A 16930-nucleotide genomic window follows, 5' to 3' on the forward strand; every position below is an offset into this window, starting at 1 on the left:
GCACAAAGCTTGTAAGTTAATTTTTCTTTGCTTTTTAATCCATGAACTCATGTAGTTAATTGTATGTAGTTTAAACAAATTCCGTTCTGTTTCTTTATAGTTCTTTAGATCTGACGTGCGGGCACGCTATCGTGACCACGTGACTAGCGAAAGTCTTTGTTAGAACATTTTACACTTGAAAAAGACTCGAATTAGAGTCGAAACGTCGGAGTCGTGACTTATTAATAAAGATTGCCAGTTATATTCAATAAAGCCTCATTACTGTTATTTATCCACTGGTGAAGAAAATTTTCTCACTGATTAATATATACACTAATATATACATATATGACCGGCACTATGAATCGTTCCGCGAAAAGGGAAGCGAGACATTGTCTAGTGAGGCCAGTGAGGGTGAGGGAACAACGCTCCCACTCTCACGGAACGATTCATTGCCGGTGACTGTGCATGTGTGTATGTGGCTCATTCATGTAGTCAATACTGCTCTTAGGCTCTAAATTATAAATTTATGCTCAAAATATTGGAATCAGCAGAAAGCTCCCAAATACACTATTTTTGAAAAAATAAAAAATTTTTTATATTTGACCGTCCGTTCTCTGCTGAGAAAGCCACTTTTATGGCTCTGAACAAATCTGGAAATTCTGCGCAAAATGTGTATGTTATTTATATAGATAAATTTTTTGGAAAAAAGGACACTATTTTAATGAAAAAATGCCGGCAGTTTAAAGGTCAATAGATAAATTTTCATTTAAATCATCGAAACGTTTAATATTGTCTATAATTGCGTACTAACTTGATCATCCTTCGCAAAACTTTCGTCGTCCATGACATTGAGAGACGAGTTCGTTAAATACTTGGAATATTCGGACATCACTTCATCGTTACCCACAATGGCGGCAGTTGTGCCTTTATTTTTCGTTATATGACTAAATATCGATGTGGCATATTTCTTTATTTCTGTCTTTTGCAATGCTCGCTTCGTTTTCTCGTTGTCCGTTTCCATTTTCAAGACTTTCATGCTGCGATCACCGAGCAACACGGCGTCCCCGTAATCCACGCTGTTCGATAATTTTAACTTCACCAATTTCATGGAAGCCTTTGAGTCCTCTGTCGAGCAATGCCCAGCTTTACTGTCTTGAATGCTTTCCTCGAGGAATTCACGTGCCAAAATCTGCAATTTTGTTTTCCTATATCTGTATCAGATAACAGAACATTAATTGAAATGCATTTATATTCACTAACATTGATATTTATGATATTTTACAGTACCTGTCCCCAGTAAGATTGAATATTACGGAGGTATCGATGATGTAAGGATGCATCATTTTTAACGTATGCAAATCGGAATTCAAGCTTTGTCCTACAAGAATTGCGTCCGGAGGAAGTAACGACCTCAGTGTCTGCTGAACGTCGTGCAATGTAACCGTGACATCATTTAGCATATCCTCAGTAATACCGCTGTACCGAGTCAGATAATTCGTTATCGTATTCTCTGGTTTCACCAGACTGTCATAAATAACCTGTAATTGAAACGTTTTATTTGCATACTGTCACCTAACGCACAAGTATGTAACTGTACTCACATTCATGCTCTCATCCACAATACTTATTCTAGTAAGTTCCAGATTACCACTTGTTGTTAGGCACATTTCGCAATCCAAACCGAACATTGGCGATGTCGATGTGGCTTCTTTATAAACATCTTTTGTTAATATATACGAGCCGTATCTAGAATTATATTAACTCGATTAATTATGATTTTATTACAATAACATAATTAATGTCTATGTAACGGCAAAATCTTGCCTTTCTGCTAATGTTCCTTTTAGAGGCACGGGATAGTTTTCCTCTACCATCTGCCATAATGACAAAAGCAGTTTTGTTCTACAAAATTTATCTGTCGGTGGTAAAGTTCTGTTGGAGCTGTTTTTTGTAGGAAATTTTTCATCGCTATTTATCGAATGCATTGGAAATACACTTCTTAGCAATTTTATGACATTTCCATTTGTTTGTAAAGCAGTTTCTAAGGAGCCATATTCTAAAAACGAACAATTGTCTTCCATTGCCATCACAATATATAAAAATTTTTATTGATATTAGAAATTAATATATTATAGAATCTTCTTTGCTGTATTTTTTTAATATATATTCTAATGTTCAACTAGAATATTTTATTTTGTACTTAAAAGTATTTATTTTAATGGAAAATATATCAAATATATTTTACTTTTATATAACATACGTTTAATTAGTTTATCGCTTTGAGTTCCTGTTAAAGGAACAGCTGCGAGCTCTTCGGTTATGGACGCTCCATAAACAGTAGGCGTTATCACCTCTAAACGGTGCTTTAAGTTACTTACTATATGTGGGAACATGCTCTCATAAGCCACGTAATGATATGAAGACAAACCTTCAAGCACGAAGACGACGGTGTGGCTTATCTTTGAAAAAATTTAGTTTTCTTTGAATATCATAATTTAAATCTATTTTTAGAATAAAGTACTGTTTAATGCTACATTAGTCAAATATTACTTTGTTATACTTCTCAAGTTGACACCATCTCGCTGGTAAGTAGGGCGAATGATGCCCGAGCAGTGAATATAACAGAAGATGCTGTATGTCGCTAAGAAATATCGGTATCCTCTTTTCCATATTTCGAATATTCAGAGTAGCATTCTCGCCGACTGCTTTGAGAGTGAGTCTTGGAATTGCTTGAAGCCTCTTTTTACGTTTTCTAAGTTCTTCCTTCAAATTCGCATATTGCTTGCTATCACTTAATCTATACATATATGGGTTATATGTATATATAGTACGATATATATACAGGGTGACGAAAAACTAAATGCCATAAATTTGTGTGATAAAAGAAGGAACCAATACAAAAATTTTAAGTATAGGAACCATGGGTTGACGACGCTTCGTTACGGTGATACACGCGTTTAAAGTTTCACTACGGTGCGGAAAAACTTTGGTACGTAACTTCAGGGGGGCGATAGAGGACACAAATACAAGCATTTTGAACATAGCGATCATGGGTTGCTCACAGGTGAGGCCGCAGCAGTGAAACTTTAAACGCGTGTAGCGCCCAATCTAAGGACCAAGGACCCATGGTTTATATGTTCAAAATGCTTGTATTTGTGTCCTCTATCGACTCCTGAAGTTACATACCAATGTTTTTTCGCACTGCAGTGAAATTTTAAACGCATATAGCACACCGTAACGAAGCATCGTCGACCCATATGATTCCTATACTTAAAATGCTTGTATTGGTCCCTTCTTTCTTCTATGAAAATATCATTCGATTCTTCGGATAAGATATAGGGCTCTCTCAACATTTCTTCCCAATTTTTTCTCACCTCGCGCTTACTAAAAAATCGGGTGGAACAGGTGATCTGATACACCCCGTATATGTATAACAATATTATGTCTGGTGTATTTCATACACTAACCCTATTTATAAATCGACAAATGTGGCCATATCGCACTCGTATGGGGGCCGGGCTATCTTAAGAGAAAAGTAGAAGATAAATTGACAGTTACCTGGGTTTTTTATTATTATCCTGTAATTCTGACTTATCAGGGACATTTTCCTCTTTACAAATTTCCGAACATGTAACATCTGAATTTTTCTCACAAGATCGCTTACGAGTAGAATTGTCTCCTGCCATGTTACTATCGTTTAGATTGCTAGATCCATCAGTGGCAACTATCTAAAAATGATTTTGTAAAGGTAATTACGAGAGCATTGTTTCAAGTTATTCTTCAAATATTCACATTCAAGTTATTCTCTAAATATAAACCTGTTTCAAAGCTTCCATTTTTGTTTCCTTATCTTTATCATTGAGTCTTGCAATTTCCAAAAATGCTGCCATCTTTGCCTTCTTCTTTTCCAATCGCTGTAATTGTTTTGTTGTAGGCTCCTTCATAATTTATCACTTTATATGAGTAGTAGACGATTTATAAACTACAGCAAATAAACATATACATAATATAAATTTCATTGTTAAATTTGTCTAAAGATATATCTGCATATCACAAATATATATCAACATTTTCAAACATTAGTACTTAACATACATAATTTTCAAGCCCTATGTTTAACGAATTAATATTTAAGTTTCAAATCATTCTTTATTGACATAATATTTCCATTATTTATATTGTTATACTGTTTATATTATTTATTGTTTAATTTGATATTAATATATCGAATTAATTAACGTACATTTAAACTTTGAATAAACTTTGAATTGGAAAACCAAAATAGATAGTTTTACCAGTTTTGTCTCGAGCAAAGTTAATTCATAGGAAAGGTATTGAAATATGTAAATTATGACAGATTATGTGAGACTGCAACTTCATCATTCTTTACATTGTCAGTGAATTACTATTTATTATTAAATATATCCATTTGCAATATTTCGACATAAAAATTCAGTTTTACATTGCACATATCCCAACGCATTTCATATATTTCCAAAAACACTTTAATAGACTAATTTTACCTGTTTAAGAGATTCAGCATTACTCTTTATTATTTTGATTTATTAATACATTAATAACAATAGTACGCCATAAATACATTACATGAGAAGCATATGTAAATAGCACAAAACGCATGATTTTTAGGTTAAAAAACGCACGCTGTGACAGAAAAAAACTGCTCTCCGCAGCTGCACTGCACTGTGTTACACTTTTTGCACTACCACGAGTAGCACGCATACAAAAATCCTCTGATTAGTCGCGCCCCAAAAAATGGCGATGTGCAGTACCAGAGAAACCTGAGAACGGCCATCCCGCTTCGAGAGACGCCTAGAGCTGTGCATTGTTGCTGCAAAAGTCTTTTATAACAATTGGCACTAACTAGTCACAGATGATGCCCTTACGTTTTACTTCATTTTACGATAAAAATATTATTATTTGGAATAATGATCGACCTTCTTCAACGAGATATTGCAGAGCAATACAATTTGAATACACAAAAGAAACTGCTGAAAAAATAAAAAGTGAAAAGCAACGTATGGATGACGAAATTGCTCAATTACGAGAAACAGAAATAGAAAAGTTCGGAACCACATTCAAAATAAATCATCAAATGATATTTACGATGATAGACGGTAAGGTATAGCTCAAGCTGTAATCCACACGCCTTCATCATCTTCGTGCTTCATTTGCGGTTCCAAACCATCTCAAATGAACAACTTAACAGAAATTAATAAAAGGTCTAACAAAGAAAAAAAGCACTCAAATTAGGAATGTCACCCGCCTTGCACGCACGAATCAAATTCATGGAATGTATATTACATATTGCCTACAATTTGTCTTTCAAGAAGTGGTCAACAACGCCAGAAACACGCGTTCAAAAAGAAGAAACAAAAAAAAGAATACAAGACGCTTTTTATAATAAACTTGAACTGAGGATAGACATCGTTAAACAAGGTTCCGGATCATCTAATAACGAAAATACTTCTCGACGATTTTTTGCTGATCCAAAAATCACAGCAGAAATAACTGGAGTTGACGAGGAATTGATCAGAAGATTTTCCACAATATTACAAACGATTAATTGTGGTGAAGAAATAAATTCAGAAAAATTCGGCTCTTATGCGTACAAGGCAGCGGAAATATTTATTGAAAAATATTCTTGGTACTTAATGCCAATTGTCGTTCATAAAATTCTTCTTCGTACGGTAAAAAAATTATAGAAAATGCCTCGGAAAATGCAGCGTTACCTGTTGGGACGTACATTATCGGAAGAAGCTCAAGAGGCAAGAAATAAGGACTATAAACGATATCGACTTAATCATAGTAGAAAATGTAGCCGTCTGTTTACAAATGAAGATGTTATGCATATGATGCTCGTGTCATCCGATCCGTTAATAACTAGTTTAAGAAGTAAACCACATCAAAAAAATTTAGACTTAAGCGATGAGACGCAAGAATTACTTTGCTCTTATACGTAAATTAAATGTAAATTGAATTATTTAATTTCAATCAAATACTTGTTCCTATCATTAATTTTTAATAAATATACATTTTTGCAATTTTTATAAGTCAACATTGAAAGGTTCTATGATCATTCATTGCATATTTCACAAGTAACATAATTTTTTCCGCGATTCGCGCAAACGGCTCCACTGTGCGCCGCGGCCGCAGCATATCCCCTCTAACTGGCTAGTTCGGACACGAACCATTAGCACGGACGCAAAAACCAATAACCATGTGCGGTTGCCGAGCGAAACGACGTAGTTGAGTTGCACTTTCTCAGGCGGCGCGTCGGAAAATGCGACATATAAAAATTGACGAAAAATGCCGGGATGGCCTCTCTCAGGTTTCTCTCTGCCATTACTGAGAAAAGAGAAAGTGGATAGTTTTGTTTTTCTTACCGAGATATTGAAGAAATAATAATGTCTACGAGTGTCACACACACGGAAAGAGAATTGGATTTGAGCAACGCTGGCCGCGGTGTGTGGCTGGTCAAAGTGCCTAAATACATAGCTAACAAGTGGGAAAAGGCACCTGGCAATATAGAAGTCGGCAAATTGAAGATCACCAAGTGAGTTTATCTCTGATTAAAACTAGAATTGTTTCTCCCAAAATGAAAGCATCTTATCTTTAATATATGAGCATGATCTTCGCTTTTGTTGTAAAATTTATTCATCTTGTTTGTTGCATTGTGCTGCTAAATATGAAAACAGCCATGCAAACGTTGAATCTTAATACCTGGTTTATATCCTCTCTATTGTTTACATTTTTTTGTAGTACATGTATCTGCTATAATTTTCCACTTATAGAAATGGATACTTTAATCTGTTTATCTATTAATTTAATTCTCATCTTTATCTACCTTCTCTAGAAATCCTGGACAGAAAGCTGAAGTATCTCTCAAATTATCGGAAGCTGTCTTAGCCTTGAAAGAATCCGGAGAAGGAGAAATACCAAAACAACATAGGTTAGATGTTACAACAGTCACCAGACAGATGCTAGGAGTATTTTCTCATGTTGCCCGTAAGTCTGATGGAATTTCCCAGTTAAGATATTTTTTACAATACTTATCGTTAATTTTGCAGCCTCCGCAAGTTTAGACGCAATTGTTCCAGAAACAGAGAAACTCTTTATGGAAGGAAGGATTGTACAGAAATTAGAATGCAGACCATATGGTATACTATCTTGCACATATAAATGTAGATATATACTTTTATCTTCTTAGAAACAAGTTGCATTATAAAATAAAATTGTTTCAGCTGATAATTGTTACATGAAATTGAAATTAGAAAGTATCAAGAGAGCTTCTGTGCCACAGAGGCAAGTCCAGCAGTTAGATAGAGTTGTACAAAACTTCAAGCCTGTATCCGATCACAAACATAATGTAAGCATTATTTTTATTAACTTTTTTTTAACATTGTGAAACCAATCTTTGACACACAGGAACATTTTACAGATCGAGTATGCTGAAAAGAAGAAAGCAGAAGGGAAAAAAATGAGAGATGACAAGGACGCTGTGCTGGATATGCTTTTTGCAGCATTCGAGAACCATCAATATTATAATATAAGGGACCTTGTAAAGATCACGAAGCAACCTATTGTAAATATATTTTCCATCTGTTCATACAAATAATTCAGAATGCATAGTTTATTTTATAAATTACAATTTTAACATTAAATATGACGTAAATTTCAGGTTTATCTAAAGGAAATCCTCAATGAAGTTTGTAATTATAACTTAAAAAATCCCCATAGAAATATGTGGGAATTGAAACCGGAGTATCGACATTACAAAGTAGAAGAAAAGCCCGCGGAGAGTACCTCAAAGAAAGGCAACGAATCAGAGGATGACTGATTTATATATATAAATATATTTATATGTTTATTAATAAACTTCATCGAATAATGTTTTATATAATATCAATCGATCAATCAATGCTACAGTCCAAGTAGGTCCCGGGCCTCCTCAAATCTTTTAAGGTTTTGAGACATGATTTGTTTTCTGAAAGTAGGTTGTCAGCCTACCGTCCAATCCCCAACCTTGAGGGTTTTCTCTCTAAATACAGAGAGGTTCTCGTGACAAGATACTTTCAGTGGATTGCCATCACCATCCGAGAGGTGACGATCGTCGCAATTGACGAATTTTTGGTTGGATTAGAACCCGGATCATTGGCGCACATCACTCTGCGGCATGATTTATGCCGATACTCTGCCACATGTTTTATATAATATAGTTATTGTATAAATAAGTTTCTAGATAATGTACAGTTCATAACTGTGCTTCTCAAGATAACGTTTTTCATGTACTCTCGAGAAAATCATGTACATTAGCAAGTAATTAGAAAATTTAACATCATTATGCGTACAGAAAATTTCATGTATAAACTGCTTTAAAATGTTAACCATATTTGGCACTTCACAAGCATATTATCAACGTTTGATTTAATCCACATTCTCAAACATTTGAAAATGCTTGAAACATCAGCATAGGATGGCAACCACATAAAACTTTCATCTCCACTTCATCATTGGCAGGAATAAACAAAACGGACCCACGGGAAAAAATCTTAGAAGATATTTTTGCTTTACCACCAACTATTAACAGAATGCTAGGCGAGTTTCTCGGTTTTAAACTGTAAGATGGTCGTCCAGGCGGTAACTGCAAGATATTTAAGATAAAAATACAATCGCGATTATTTCACTGAATAATAACGTATCAAAACTCACAGTGATTTTAGCAACTGCAAATTCTGAAACTGGCGGACGAAAAACTTGGGTGAATGTATCTTCTCGGAATGGTTGAATCTTTTTCACAGAAGACGATTTGCATTCAAATGACAATACTTGGATTAAAGTTTCTACATCTTTCAGTTTTGGTGTAAGTCCAGCTCTTATTACATTATCTGAACATGCCATACACTCTATACAATCTGAAAATTGGATTGAAAACTCAATTTATTATATTTGAGTAAACATATTAAAATCCAAATCCAAAAATAATTTACCGCCAGAGAGATACGCGTGAGGTACGTTTGGTCCAATGTATATGGCTTCACCTGGCTGCAGCGTTACATAATTAAATAGATATATTGCAAAACAGCCTACATCTCCAGGGTAATCCCCATGCAAACGTTCTAACAGATTGGCTTTTATCCACTGCCTATAAGAATCATCTGAGAGCGACTAAACATGATTATATTTTCTAACAAAGGATTCTTCCGACGAAGAAGAACGTAAAGATACACAAGTATACAATAAAGTATGGTATAATCATTAAATTACGGTACAATCAATAAATTATGGTACAATCGTTAAGAAAGTTATTACCTGTATTGTGTAATCTGTCTATCAAGCTTCTCAATTGCTGTGTTACTTTATTGGAATCACAAGTCATAAGACTGTAAAAACACTGTTGCAAAGCGTCGCTGATTGTAGAATCAGCTGCTTGAGATAAGCGATGAACATTGGTTTCCCCTACGACGGCAAATAACTCCGATATGTTATTCAGATAATCTTTTATTTCATCAAGTGGACGGAATCCGCATAGTGCTTCAAAAGGACACAGAGCTATCGCTAGTTCCGGTTTATGATTCGGATCTTTGTAAATATCTGGATATAACTCGTGCAGCTCCTTCGCCTTTTTCTGAAAGACCACAGATTGATTGTAACGCACCACACTTTTATGCTTAATGGAAAAAAGATGTTACCTTATCCGGATGTACTTGAATGGACAAAGCTTTACTTATAGACAAGACTTTAAAGAGGAAAGACAAGTTGGAACCAAACATTTGTACTCCGTTGCCACCTAACGTCTCGATATTCTCTTGGATGTATTTCTGCAGAGGGACATCTGTATCCTTAAGATACGATGGACCATTCTTGTGAGTGCCCATCCATAATTCTGCATAAGTCTTCTGCTCATCCACTATGAAATCGGCATTGGCTGATTTTATCAAAGACGCGACAATACTGTTCATACCACGTTTTCCCCAATCGTACATTTGAATTGTACATTTGAGTTCCATCTTCAAGATACATCTACAACAAGAAACAAACATTTTCAATACATATAGGTATAAACATTTTTATGCAATATAAATAACTAAAAATTATTTTTCTTGCTTTTGACATTTCTTTAATAAAAAAATGTATAGAGAAGAGCATTCAGGAAAATATACTATTCGCCAAAGTTAATCAAAAGTTCTTAATGAGCACAAATAAAAAAACTGATCCTGCATTAAAAGTAATCTTTTTGATAATAGATGACTATATAATACAATCGTATGTTTTTATTTTGATAATGCATTTTAATAATACGATTTGTTTGTTTCTATTTATTTAAAACAAAATGCTTTATCATACTTTTACTTCGATATCCTCTTTGCTTGTGCATACCGACTTCGTGCGTGAAACCTTGAATCTCGAATAATTCTATGCTTTCTCAAAAATTTTTTATATGCTCATGTAACTTTCGTAATTATTCGGAAAATAAATTTCTCAACGCAAAGAAAACTAAAGAACTCCAGAGAGCCAGATTATTGATCCATCTATCGCCTCAATTATATACATTTACTGATAAATATACAATCATTGAAATTTGCGCTCTTGTTAGTATAACGCATATATATTTATAATGTAACGCTTTAAAAAAAAAAAAACGGGCAAATTAACGTAATATCTCAAATGCCTGCTGTCGTACCTGCGTTATTTGACTCGAGGGTCACCTTATTACGAGATCTTTCTTATCATCCCGATACTGTATATATATGTATGTACATACCGTACATACATACTTATGTATTTCCCTCTCTTTAAAAACACTCGGCAATTACTCTCGTCGAATAACATCGTTGTTACATCGCACACTTCGTTCTTATAATGTAATCGATTCGTATATAAACACGGGAGAAACGACTGTTTATAACCGAAGATTCGGACCAATTCGGACTTTCGGACCCGCGGACCATTCGGACAATTTGGAGGTTGTAATTAATCGGCGTTTCGGTGCTACTGCTACTAAAATTCTTTTTGAGCTAGCTACACCATGTCACACTTTCTGCACTTAAAATAGTACCAGCGTGACGGAGGCACAGATTAATAGGCCTAGTTTACACCATAGACATATTGGCCTAGTTTACACCGATCACTTGATACGCGTATTAAATAGTAAATAACTAGTAAATAAGTCTGATTATTGGCTGATCAGTTCAAATATACTATATGATACGCGTATCAAGAGATCGGTGTAAACTAGGCCATTATATCTAGACCGAGCATATGCTCAAATTTGAGGAGTGGGGATATAGGCGACGTAGAAAGAGAGACACTCTGTTGTGTGGCTGTTCGTTCTCTCTCGTTTCGCGCATGCGTACGCAAAATAAGCGTGATGGAAGGGAGGCATTGAGGAGCGAGGTGGAACAAGGAACAAGGAATGAAACGACTGAAACAGAACGGCTAGAAGTGCTGAAATTAGTTATGGCCGTATAAGTGCGTATAAGCGGAAACCGCGTTGTGCAAAGTGAAATGCTGGAACGCGCACAACGTGCGTGAACGTGCGGAGTTTGGTACTTTTGGCAGGTTACGATCGACCGATCGCTCGTCCGTCGACCGACTCGCCGACCGGGACCGACACGGAGGCCGGATATCATGGTGCGCGAAATCGCGACAGGTGTCCCGAGCCCGTTGACCAGTTGCACGAGGGAGGAGACCCGACGACGACGAGAACGCGCGCGCGCGCGAGCGAGAGCAAGAGCAAGAGCGTGAGCGAGAGAAAACGACGACGACGACCGAGGCCGAGGGAGTGACACGCGACGTGGTGCGTGCCGTGCGTGGTGGCCGTGGTGGTGCGTCCGACCGCCCGCTCGCCCATCCCTACATCCCGTACGCGCGGCACGGTTACGGCACAGGACCCACGGAACCCGCAGGACCCAGAGAACGCGCGACGCACGTACGGCGTCGGGGACGCGCGCGCGCACCCACACACACAGGCACGCGGGCAGAAACGCAAACGCAGTTCGGAGGAGCTTGGCTGAAATTGCCAAAGTGTGGCTAAAATTGCAAAAAATGGTGAATTGCTATATATGTTGGAAAGAATTCGATCCTTCGTTTCCACGACAATTTCACAGGTAATGTGTAAATCTGGAAGTGGTTAGATTTTATCACATGTGTATTTTTTTATATAAAAATATTATACGTCTCGGAATTAACATCTCGACGATTGATTAAAAAGTACTGTGTCCGACAAACCAAGTTGGCTCGCAGTTTTTCATATCGGATGTTCATATCGGAAAGATCAATCGATGTTAAATATTGTAAAGTCGGTTTAAAGTAATTATTTCTGTTAATAATCACTGGCGGAATAAATATATTATTCGGTATAAAAATATTCTTCAGCTTTTAATTTAAAATAATGTATAGTATTATGTTTAGTTTTCCGAAAGATGCAGAAAGGCGAGAAAAATGGTTTGCTAGCATTGGGTACACTATCAGTGCTTACAAAAATGCAAGAATTTGCAGTGATCATTTTGCACATAAAGATTGTTATTACTGTGGCACATTTGTACCATGTAAAAGATTATACAAAACTGCAATTCCATCTATTTTTATGCAAAAGTAACAATAGACTTTTCAATAAAATAAGATTACATTTTTTTTTTTTTTTTTATATAAATTATACTTTTATTAAGGTTATATTATTTATTGTTACTATAATAAAAGGTTATTACATAAAAATTGTATATATAGATATACATATATTTTATACATAAAGTATCAGATATAAAGAAATGTTTTTTGTTTCATATAGATCTCGTCAAAACAAAGAAAACTCAAGCAATATAACAAACACACAAGACAGTCAAGACTCAATAATGGGTATCGAACATGATACTAGTAATGGTAACAATAATACTAGTAATGGGGCAATACTTTCAAAAAGAAATAGCAGTGGGAAAAGGTAAGACAAACACAAAAATAAACATTCTAATTTGTTCCAATTTGCAAATATTATAAATAAACTTTTGTTTCAGAAAACGATGTAATATTGACGAAGTTGAAAAGGTTTTCGTCAAAACTGGTAAACATAATGTAGAATGTTTAAAAAAAACAGAATTCACTAGTTATGCTTGGATAACATTTACAAAATATCTACGATATAATAGATATTTAAACAAAGTGTCTGTTGCACGAAAGTCAAAATTAGAAAAAAAATTAATATCGCTGCAATCTATGACACAAATGTTGAAAGCTAAAAATTTGGTAACAGAAGATGTTGCAAATGCCCTGAAGGTTAGTAATTAATAATGCTTTGAAACTGCAGATTTTTATGTATTTCGTAATTAATGAATAACTTAAAATACTTGTAAATTATATTTCAGTTAACAGTAATTGTTACGAATATAAAACTATAACATAAAAATGTGCAGTCCATATTGATATTTGTACAGAAGTTATTTAATAGATTGCCAACCAGCAAGTATTATACTTAAGTATTTGTTAATATAAGCACTGCTGAGATTAAAATTGTATTTAGGACAACAGTGCTGAGATTAAAATTGTATTTAGGACAATAATGAGAATAAATGTAGATATAATATAAAGAAAATAGGTAAAGAATAGTATGTAATTATGTAAATGTAAAAATAATTATGTGAATCTGTTTGCACAAGCTCACGCACAAACCTGAACCTGAACTCGAGAATTTGTTGAGGAAGGAACAAATAAAAAAAATCCGTTTATTGAGAGAGAGATTGTGTTTAGTGATTTATGTAATTAAGAAAATTGATATCGGGCAGAACTATACAAAGAATACCAACATTTGTTGCCTAGGGGAAGGGAAACTGCCCAAAAACCTTCCCAGTATTCGTGAACAAAATTACAATACAAAAGAAAATAATTTGGTATCTTACAAGAAAATAAGCTGTACAAAGTATAAGACAAAAGAAAATTATTAGTATAGAACAGTCCTTTCCTTAAAGATATGGCAGAATATACTTTGAATTTTTACTGAGGTATTTCTTTATCATATAACAAGATTTGTTATAAAAAGAATTGTAATAGTATGTTCTCATATAATTTATCTTGACGTAGTCAAGCTCAAAATTAGTTGTTCTTTTCTAAAGAAAGGATCGTTTGAAACACAAATCAATTCAAAACAAAAATATTAATTCAGTTATAATTTGTATAATCGGGGAAATAATGCATCAATCTTTTAGTTGAAATCATGAATAACTATCATCTGTCTAGTAAAGAATATTATTTGTAATTCGAATATTGACTGAGTATTACCTAACTCGTGTCTAAATTACGGCAAGGAAACAGATTACATCATGAGCGATTACTACAACACAAGCTATACATACAACATAAGCAACAACAAAGACACAAGCAATAAATTTCTCACTGAGTTTACTGAATTAAAACTTAGAATAGGCCTTCAATTTTTGATTGACACATTAATTCACCACAGCATAAACGTAATATTAGATAATTAATAATTTGCAAAATAATCACTAAGAGAATATAAAGTAATTGAGTAAGAGATTTTCTAGCAATGCAAGCAAACGATTATTTGATAATGTTGTCACGACGCGTGAAAACGATTTATATGTATTCCGCAAGTAAAACATTCTAATTTAGTTGTGAATGAAACGAATGTACGCAAGTTAACGTAATTAACTACAAAAGATATTATAGAATTGATTATAAAGAATTAATCGCACGAAAGAAAGAATTACAGTTTTTTATTATGAAGAAAACGGTCGATTTAACTCGAGATGTAAGATTAATAGATTAACTAATCGGGGATTTCTTGTACAGCATTAGACGGGGTCTAATGTTAAAGAATCGGGGACTCTTTGCAATACGTTAGACGGGGTCTGACGTTAAAGAATCGGAGATTCCTTGTAATACGTTAGACGGGATTCTAACTGTCTATCTCGTACAGATTAAAGGCGGTACCTTATAATTGAGGCTTTGATATTACGGTAATGGTTGAAAATAGCAATGATCAAACCAAGAGACGGTTTCTCGAACGTTCCAGAAAATGGCTGCTCTCTTTGAGCTTTCCACGTGCCGGTCAGGCTCGCTAGGACGTATCGCAATGGCTTCCTTTCTGCGACGATAGTTGTTGTCCTTCTTATGCTGCGTACACGATCCACCGGTATATTGGCTGCTGCACACTGAGAGGCAGATCTCGGCTACCTCACAACTCGATTACAAGTTAACAGCGAAAAGATGACGCAACTACGTATTTTACTCGAACTGATTACAACGGGTGTGTAACGCACGATGTCCGGAAGACGAATGCTCGCTCGCCCGGGCTGCGCGCCCCTCCCAACATGCTCAAGCATGCGCGGTAAACTTGCGCCTCGCCGCCTGGGACGCAACGTAGTCGGCGCTGCTTGCGCGCCTTTTCACCGGCCTACGTAGAATGCGCGGCTTGACCTATCGCATTACAACTGCCACTAATAGCCGCAAAAAAACAACAACACAACCTCTCTTTCTCTCTCTCTTTCCTTTTCAACTTCAAACAAAATCTTAAAAGTTAATATAACAATTAAGAAAGTAAGAAAGTAAAGAAAAGTAAGTAATCATGTAAATGTAAAAGTAATTAGGTAAATGTAAGAAGTTAAAATAACAAGTTTCTTCTTATTTTATTTCGAAATTGTATATAAACGTATAGAGAACCCGAATACTTCGGTAAAGTATAAATGATGTAATTTATCACGTTACGGGTGGTAAATGAGATAATATCGTAATGTCTTATAGGATGTAGTGCCTGGTCCTGTAGAAGAATTACTAACAAGACTTTTAAATGAGCGAAAGCCAAAAGTTTTTCCACACGCTTTGAGACGTTTTGCTTGTACGCTCCATTTTCACTCCCCTGCGGCATACTCATTCCTAAGAAAAACGTTTTTAAAATGTCTTCCACATCCAACTACTATTCGAACATGGATGCAAAATATTAGTAGCGACTCCGGTATATCTGACCAAGCATTAAAAACCGTACGCAATGTAGTTCGAAATGCTCGCGAAAAAAATAAGAAAATAGTGTTCAATTTAACTTTCGATGAAATGAGTATTAGAAAAAGTGTTGATTGGGATAAACAAAAATCACATGGTTTTGTTGACATCGGTGCCATTGCTAAAGATAAAGTGCCGCTTGCTAGTGAAATTTTTGTCTTTATGTTAGTTGCAATAAACCAGAATTTTAAACTTCCAATTGCGTATTACTTCACTGATAAATTAAATGGCCGTGAAAAAGCAAAGTTATTAAAGACTATTTTATGTGCACTTCATGAAAACGATCTAGATATTGTCAGTATTACGTTTGATGGAGTATCTTCCAATATATCTATGTGTGAAGAATTGGGCGCACGTTTGAAACAAACTGAAATTGAACAGATTGTACCATATTTTGTCCATCCCGCTGATGAGTCTAAACGTATATATATTTTTTATGACGCGTGTCACATGATAAAACTTGTTAGAAATGCACTTGGTAAGGAAGACTTAAGTGATAACGAAAATCATATAATTAGTTGGAAATTTATACGGCAATTAATTTCGTTACAAGACGCGGAAAAATTACACCTTGCGATTAAAGTTAGAAGTAGACATGTATACTTTTACAACGAAAAAATGAAAGTACATTTAGCAGCACAAGTTTTCAGTAATTCGGTAACTGCTGCACTTGGGTTTGGAGAATATGACTTAAAATTACCTCATTTTGCCGGAGCTTCAGCAACCACGACATTTTGCAAGACATTTAACGACGTATTTGACATATTAAATTCTAAAAATTTAAATAATAAAACAGAAACCAAACGAGCAATAACGAAAGATAAAATACGTATTCTAAAAGATAACATTGAGAGGTTTGTTTTATATATTAAATCTTTAAAAATTAAAGACGTTCCTGTACTTCAAAGTGTACGAAAAACAG

At 35.0% G+C, this 16930-nt stretch overlaps 4 protein-coding genes across 5 annotated transcripts; 2 read left to right on the forward strand and 2 right to left on the reverse strand.

Annotated features, from left to right (window-relative positions):
* Positions 1–760: 760 nt before the first annotated feature.
* On the reverse strand, positions 761–4679 carry LOC112463069 (RNA exonuclease 5). 2 transcript variants are annotated; one of them, XM_025029241.1, is made up of 9 exons: positions 4506–4679; positions 3801–3964; positions 3541–3710; positions 2533–2779; positions 2243–2441; positions 1807–2038; positions 1584–1728; positions 1270–1520; positions 761–1193 (listed from the first exon to the last, which is right to left on the reverse strand). In XM_025029241.1, exons 2-9 carry the CDS (start codon positions 3924–3926, stop codon positions 776–778), a joined length of 1788 nt encoding a protein of 595 aa, XP_024885009.1. In that variant the 5' UTR covers positions 3927–3964; positions 4506–4679; the 3' UTR covers positions 761–775. The 2 variants fall into 2 exon arrangements, with proteins under 2 accessions (XP_024885009.1, XP_024885010.1); XM_025029242.1 differs by lacking the exon at positions 4506–4679 and having other exon boundaries at positions 3541–3706; positions 3801–3890.
* Positions 4680–6334: 1655 nt separating this feature from the next.
* Positions 6335–7903, forward strand: LOC112463068 (general transcription factor IIF subunit 2). Its single transcript, XM_025029240.1, has 6 exons — positions 6335–6556; positions 6857–7008; positions 7071–7160; positions 7245–7369; positions 7442–7585; positions 7682–7903. The coding sequence occupies exons 1-6, from the start codon at positions 6408–6410 to the stop codon at positions 7838–7840; spliced, it is 819 nt and encodes a 272-aa protein (XP_024885008.1). The 5' UTR covers positions 6335–6407; the 3' UTR covers positions 7841–7903.
* On the reverse strand, positions 7867–11057 carry LOC112463067 (mannose-6-phosphate isomerase). The gene is made up of 6 exons (XM_025029238.1): positions 10685–11057; positions 9693–10023; positions 9313–9628; positions 8991–9158; positions 8713–8915; positions 7867–8644 (listed from the first exon to the last, which is right to left on the reverse strand). Exons 2-6 carry the CDS (start codon positions 10008–10010, stop codon positions 8441–8443), a joined length of 1209 nt encoding a protein of 402 aa, XP_024885006.1. The 5' UTR covers positions 10011–10023; positions 10685–11057; the 3' UTR covers positions 7867–8440.
* Positions 11058–12854: 1797 nt separating this feature from the next.
* LOC112463070 lies at positions 12855–13298 on the forward strand. The gene is made up of 2 exons (XM_025029243.1): positions 12855–12940; positions 13014–13298. The coding sequence occupies exons 1-2, from the start codon at positions 12855–12857 to the stop codon at positions 13282–13284; spliced, it is 357 nt and encodes a 118-aa protein (XP_024885011.1). The 3' UTR covers positions 13285–13298.
* Positions 13299–16930: the final 3632 nt, after the last annotated feature.

This window comes from Temnothorax curvispinosus, unplaced genomic scaffold (genome assembly GCF_003070985.1).
Source record: "Temnothorax curvispinosus isolate PA1 unplaced genomic scaffold, ASM307098v1 QBEX01013010.1, whole genome shotgun sequence".
Classification (NCBI taxonomy): domain Eukaryota; kingdom Metazoa; phylum Arthropoda; class Insecta; order Hymenoptera; family Formicidae; genus Temnothorax; species Temnothorax curvispinosus.

Excerpts from the sequence above, each read along its gene's own strand:
- LOC112463069 (XM_025029241.1), bottom strand. The coding sequence starts at position 3,926 with ATGAAGGAGCCTACAACAAAACAATTACAGCGATTGGAAAAGAAGAAG. Across the intron at positions 3,711-3,800 it reads AAATGGAAGCTTTGAAACAG|ATAGTTGCCACTGATGGATC; the intron begins GTTTATATTTAG and ends AATCATTTTTAG. Across the intron at positions 1,194-1,269 it reads TTCAATCTTACTGGGGACAG|ATATAGGAAAACAAAATTGC; the intron begins GTACTGTAAAAT and ends TATCTGATACAG.
- LOC112463068 (XM_025029240.1), top strand. The coding sequence starts at position 6,408 with ATGTCTACGAGTGTCACACACACGGAAAGAGAATTGGATTTGAGCAAC. Across the intron at positions 6,557-6,856 it reads GGCAAATTGAAGATCACCAA|AAATCCTGGACAGAAAGCTG; the intron begins GTGAGTTTATCT and ends TACCTTCTCTAG. Across the intron at positions 7,370-7,441 it reads TATCCGATCACAAACATAAT|ATCGAGTATGCTGAAAAGAA; the intron begins GTAAGCATTATT and ends AACATTTTACAG.
- LOC112463070 (XM_025029243.1), top strand. The coding sequence starts at position 12,855 with ATGGGTATCGAACATGATACTAGTAATGGTAACAATAATACTAGTAAT. Across the intron at positions 12,941-13,013 it reads AGAAATAGCAGTGGGAAAAG|AAAACGATGTAATATTGACG; the intron begins GTAAGACAAACA and ends CTTTTGTTTCAG.
- LOC112463067 (XM_025029238.1), bottom strand. The coding sequence starts at position 10,010 with ATGGAACTCAAATGTACAATTCAAATGTACGATTGGGGAAAACGTGGT. Across the intron at positions 9,629-9,692 it reads TTCAAGTACATCCGGATAAG|AAAAAGGCGAAGGAGCTGCA; the intron begins GTAACATCTTTT and ends GTGGTCTTTCAG. Across the intron at positions 9,159-9,312 it reads AGACAGATTACACAATACAG|ATGATTCTTATAGGCAGTGG; the intron begins GTAATAACTTTC and ends AGTCGCTCTCAG.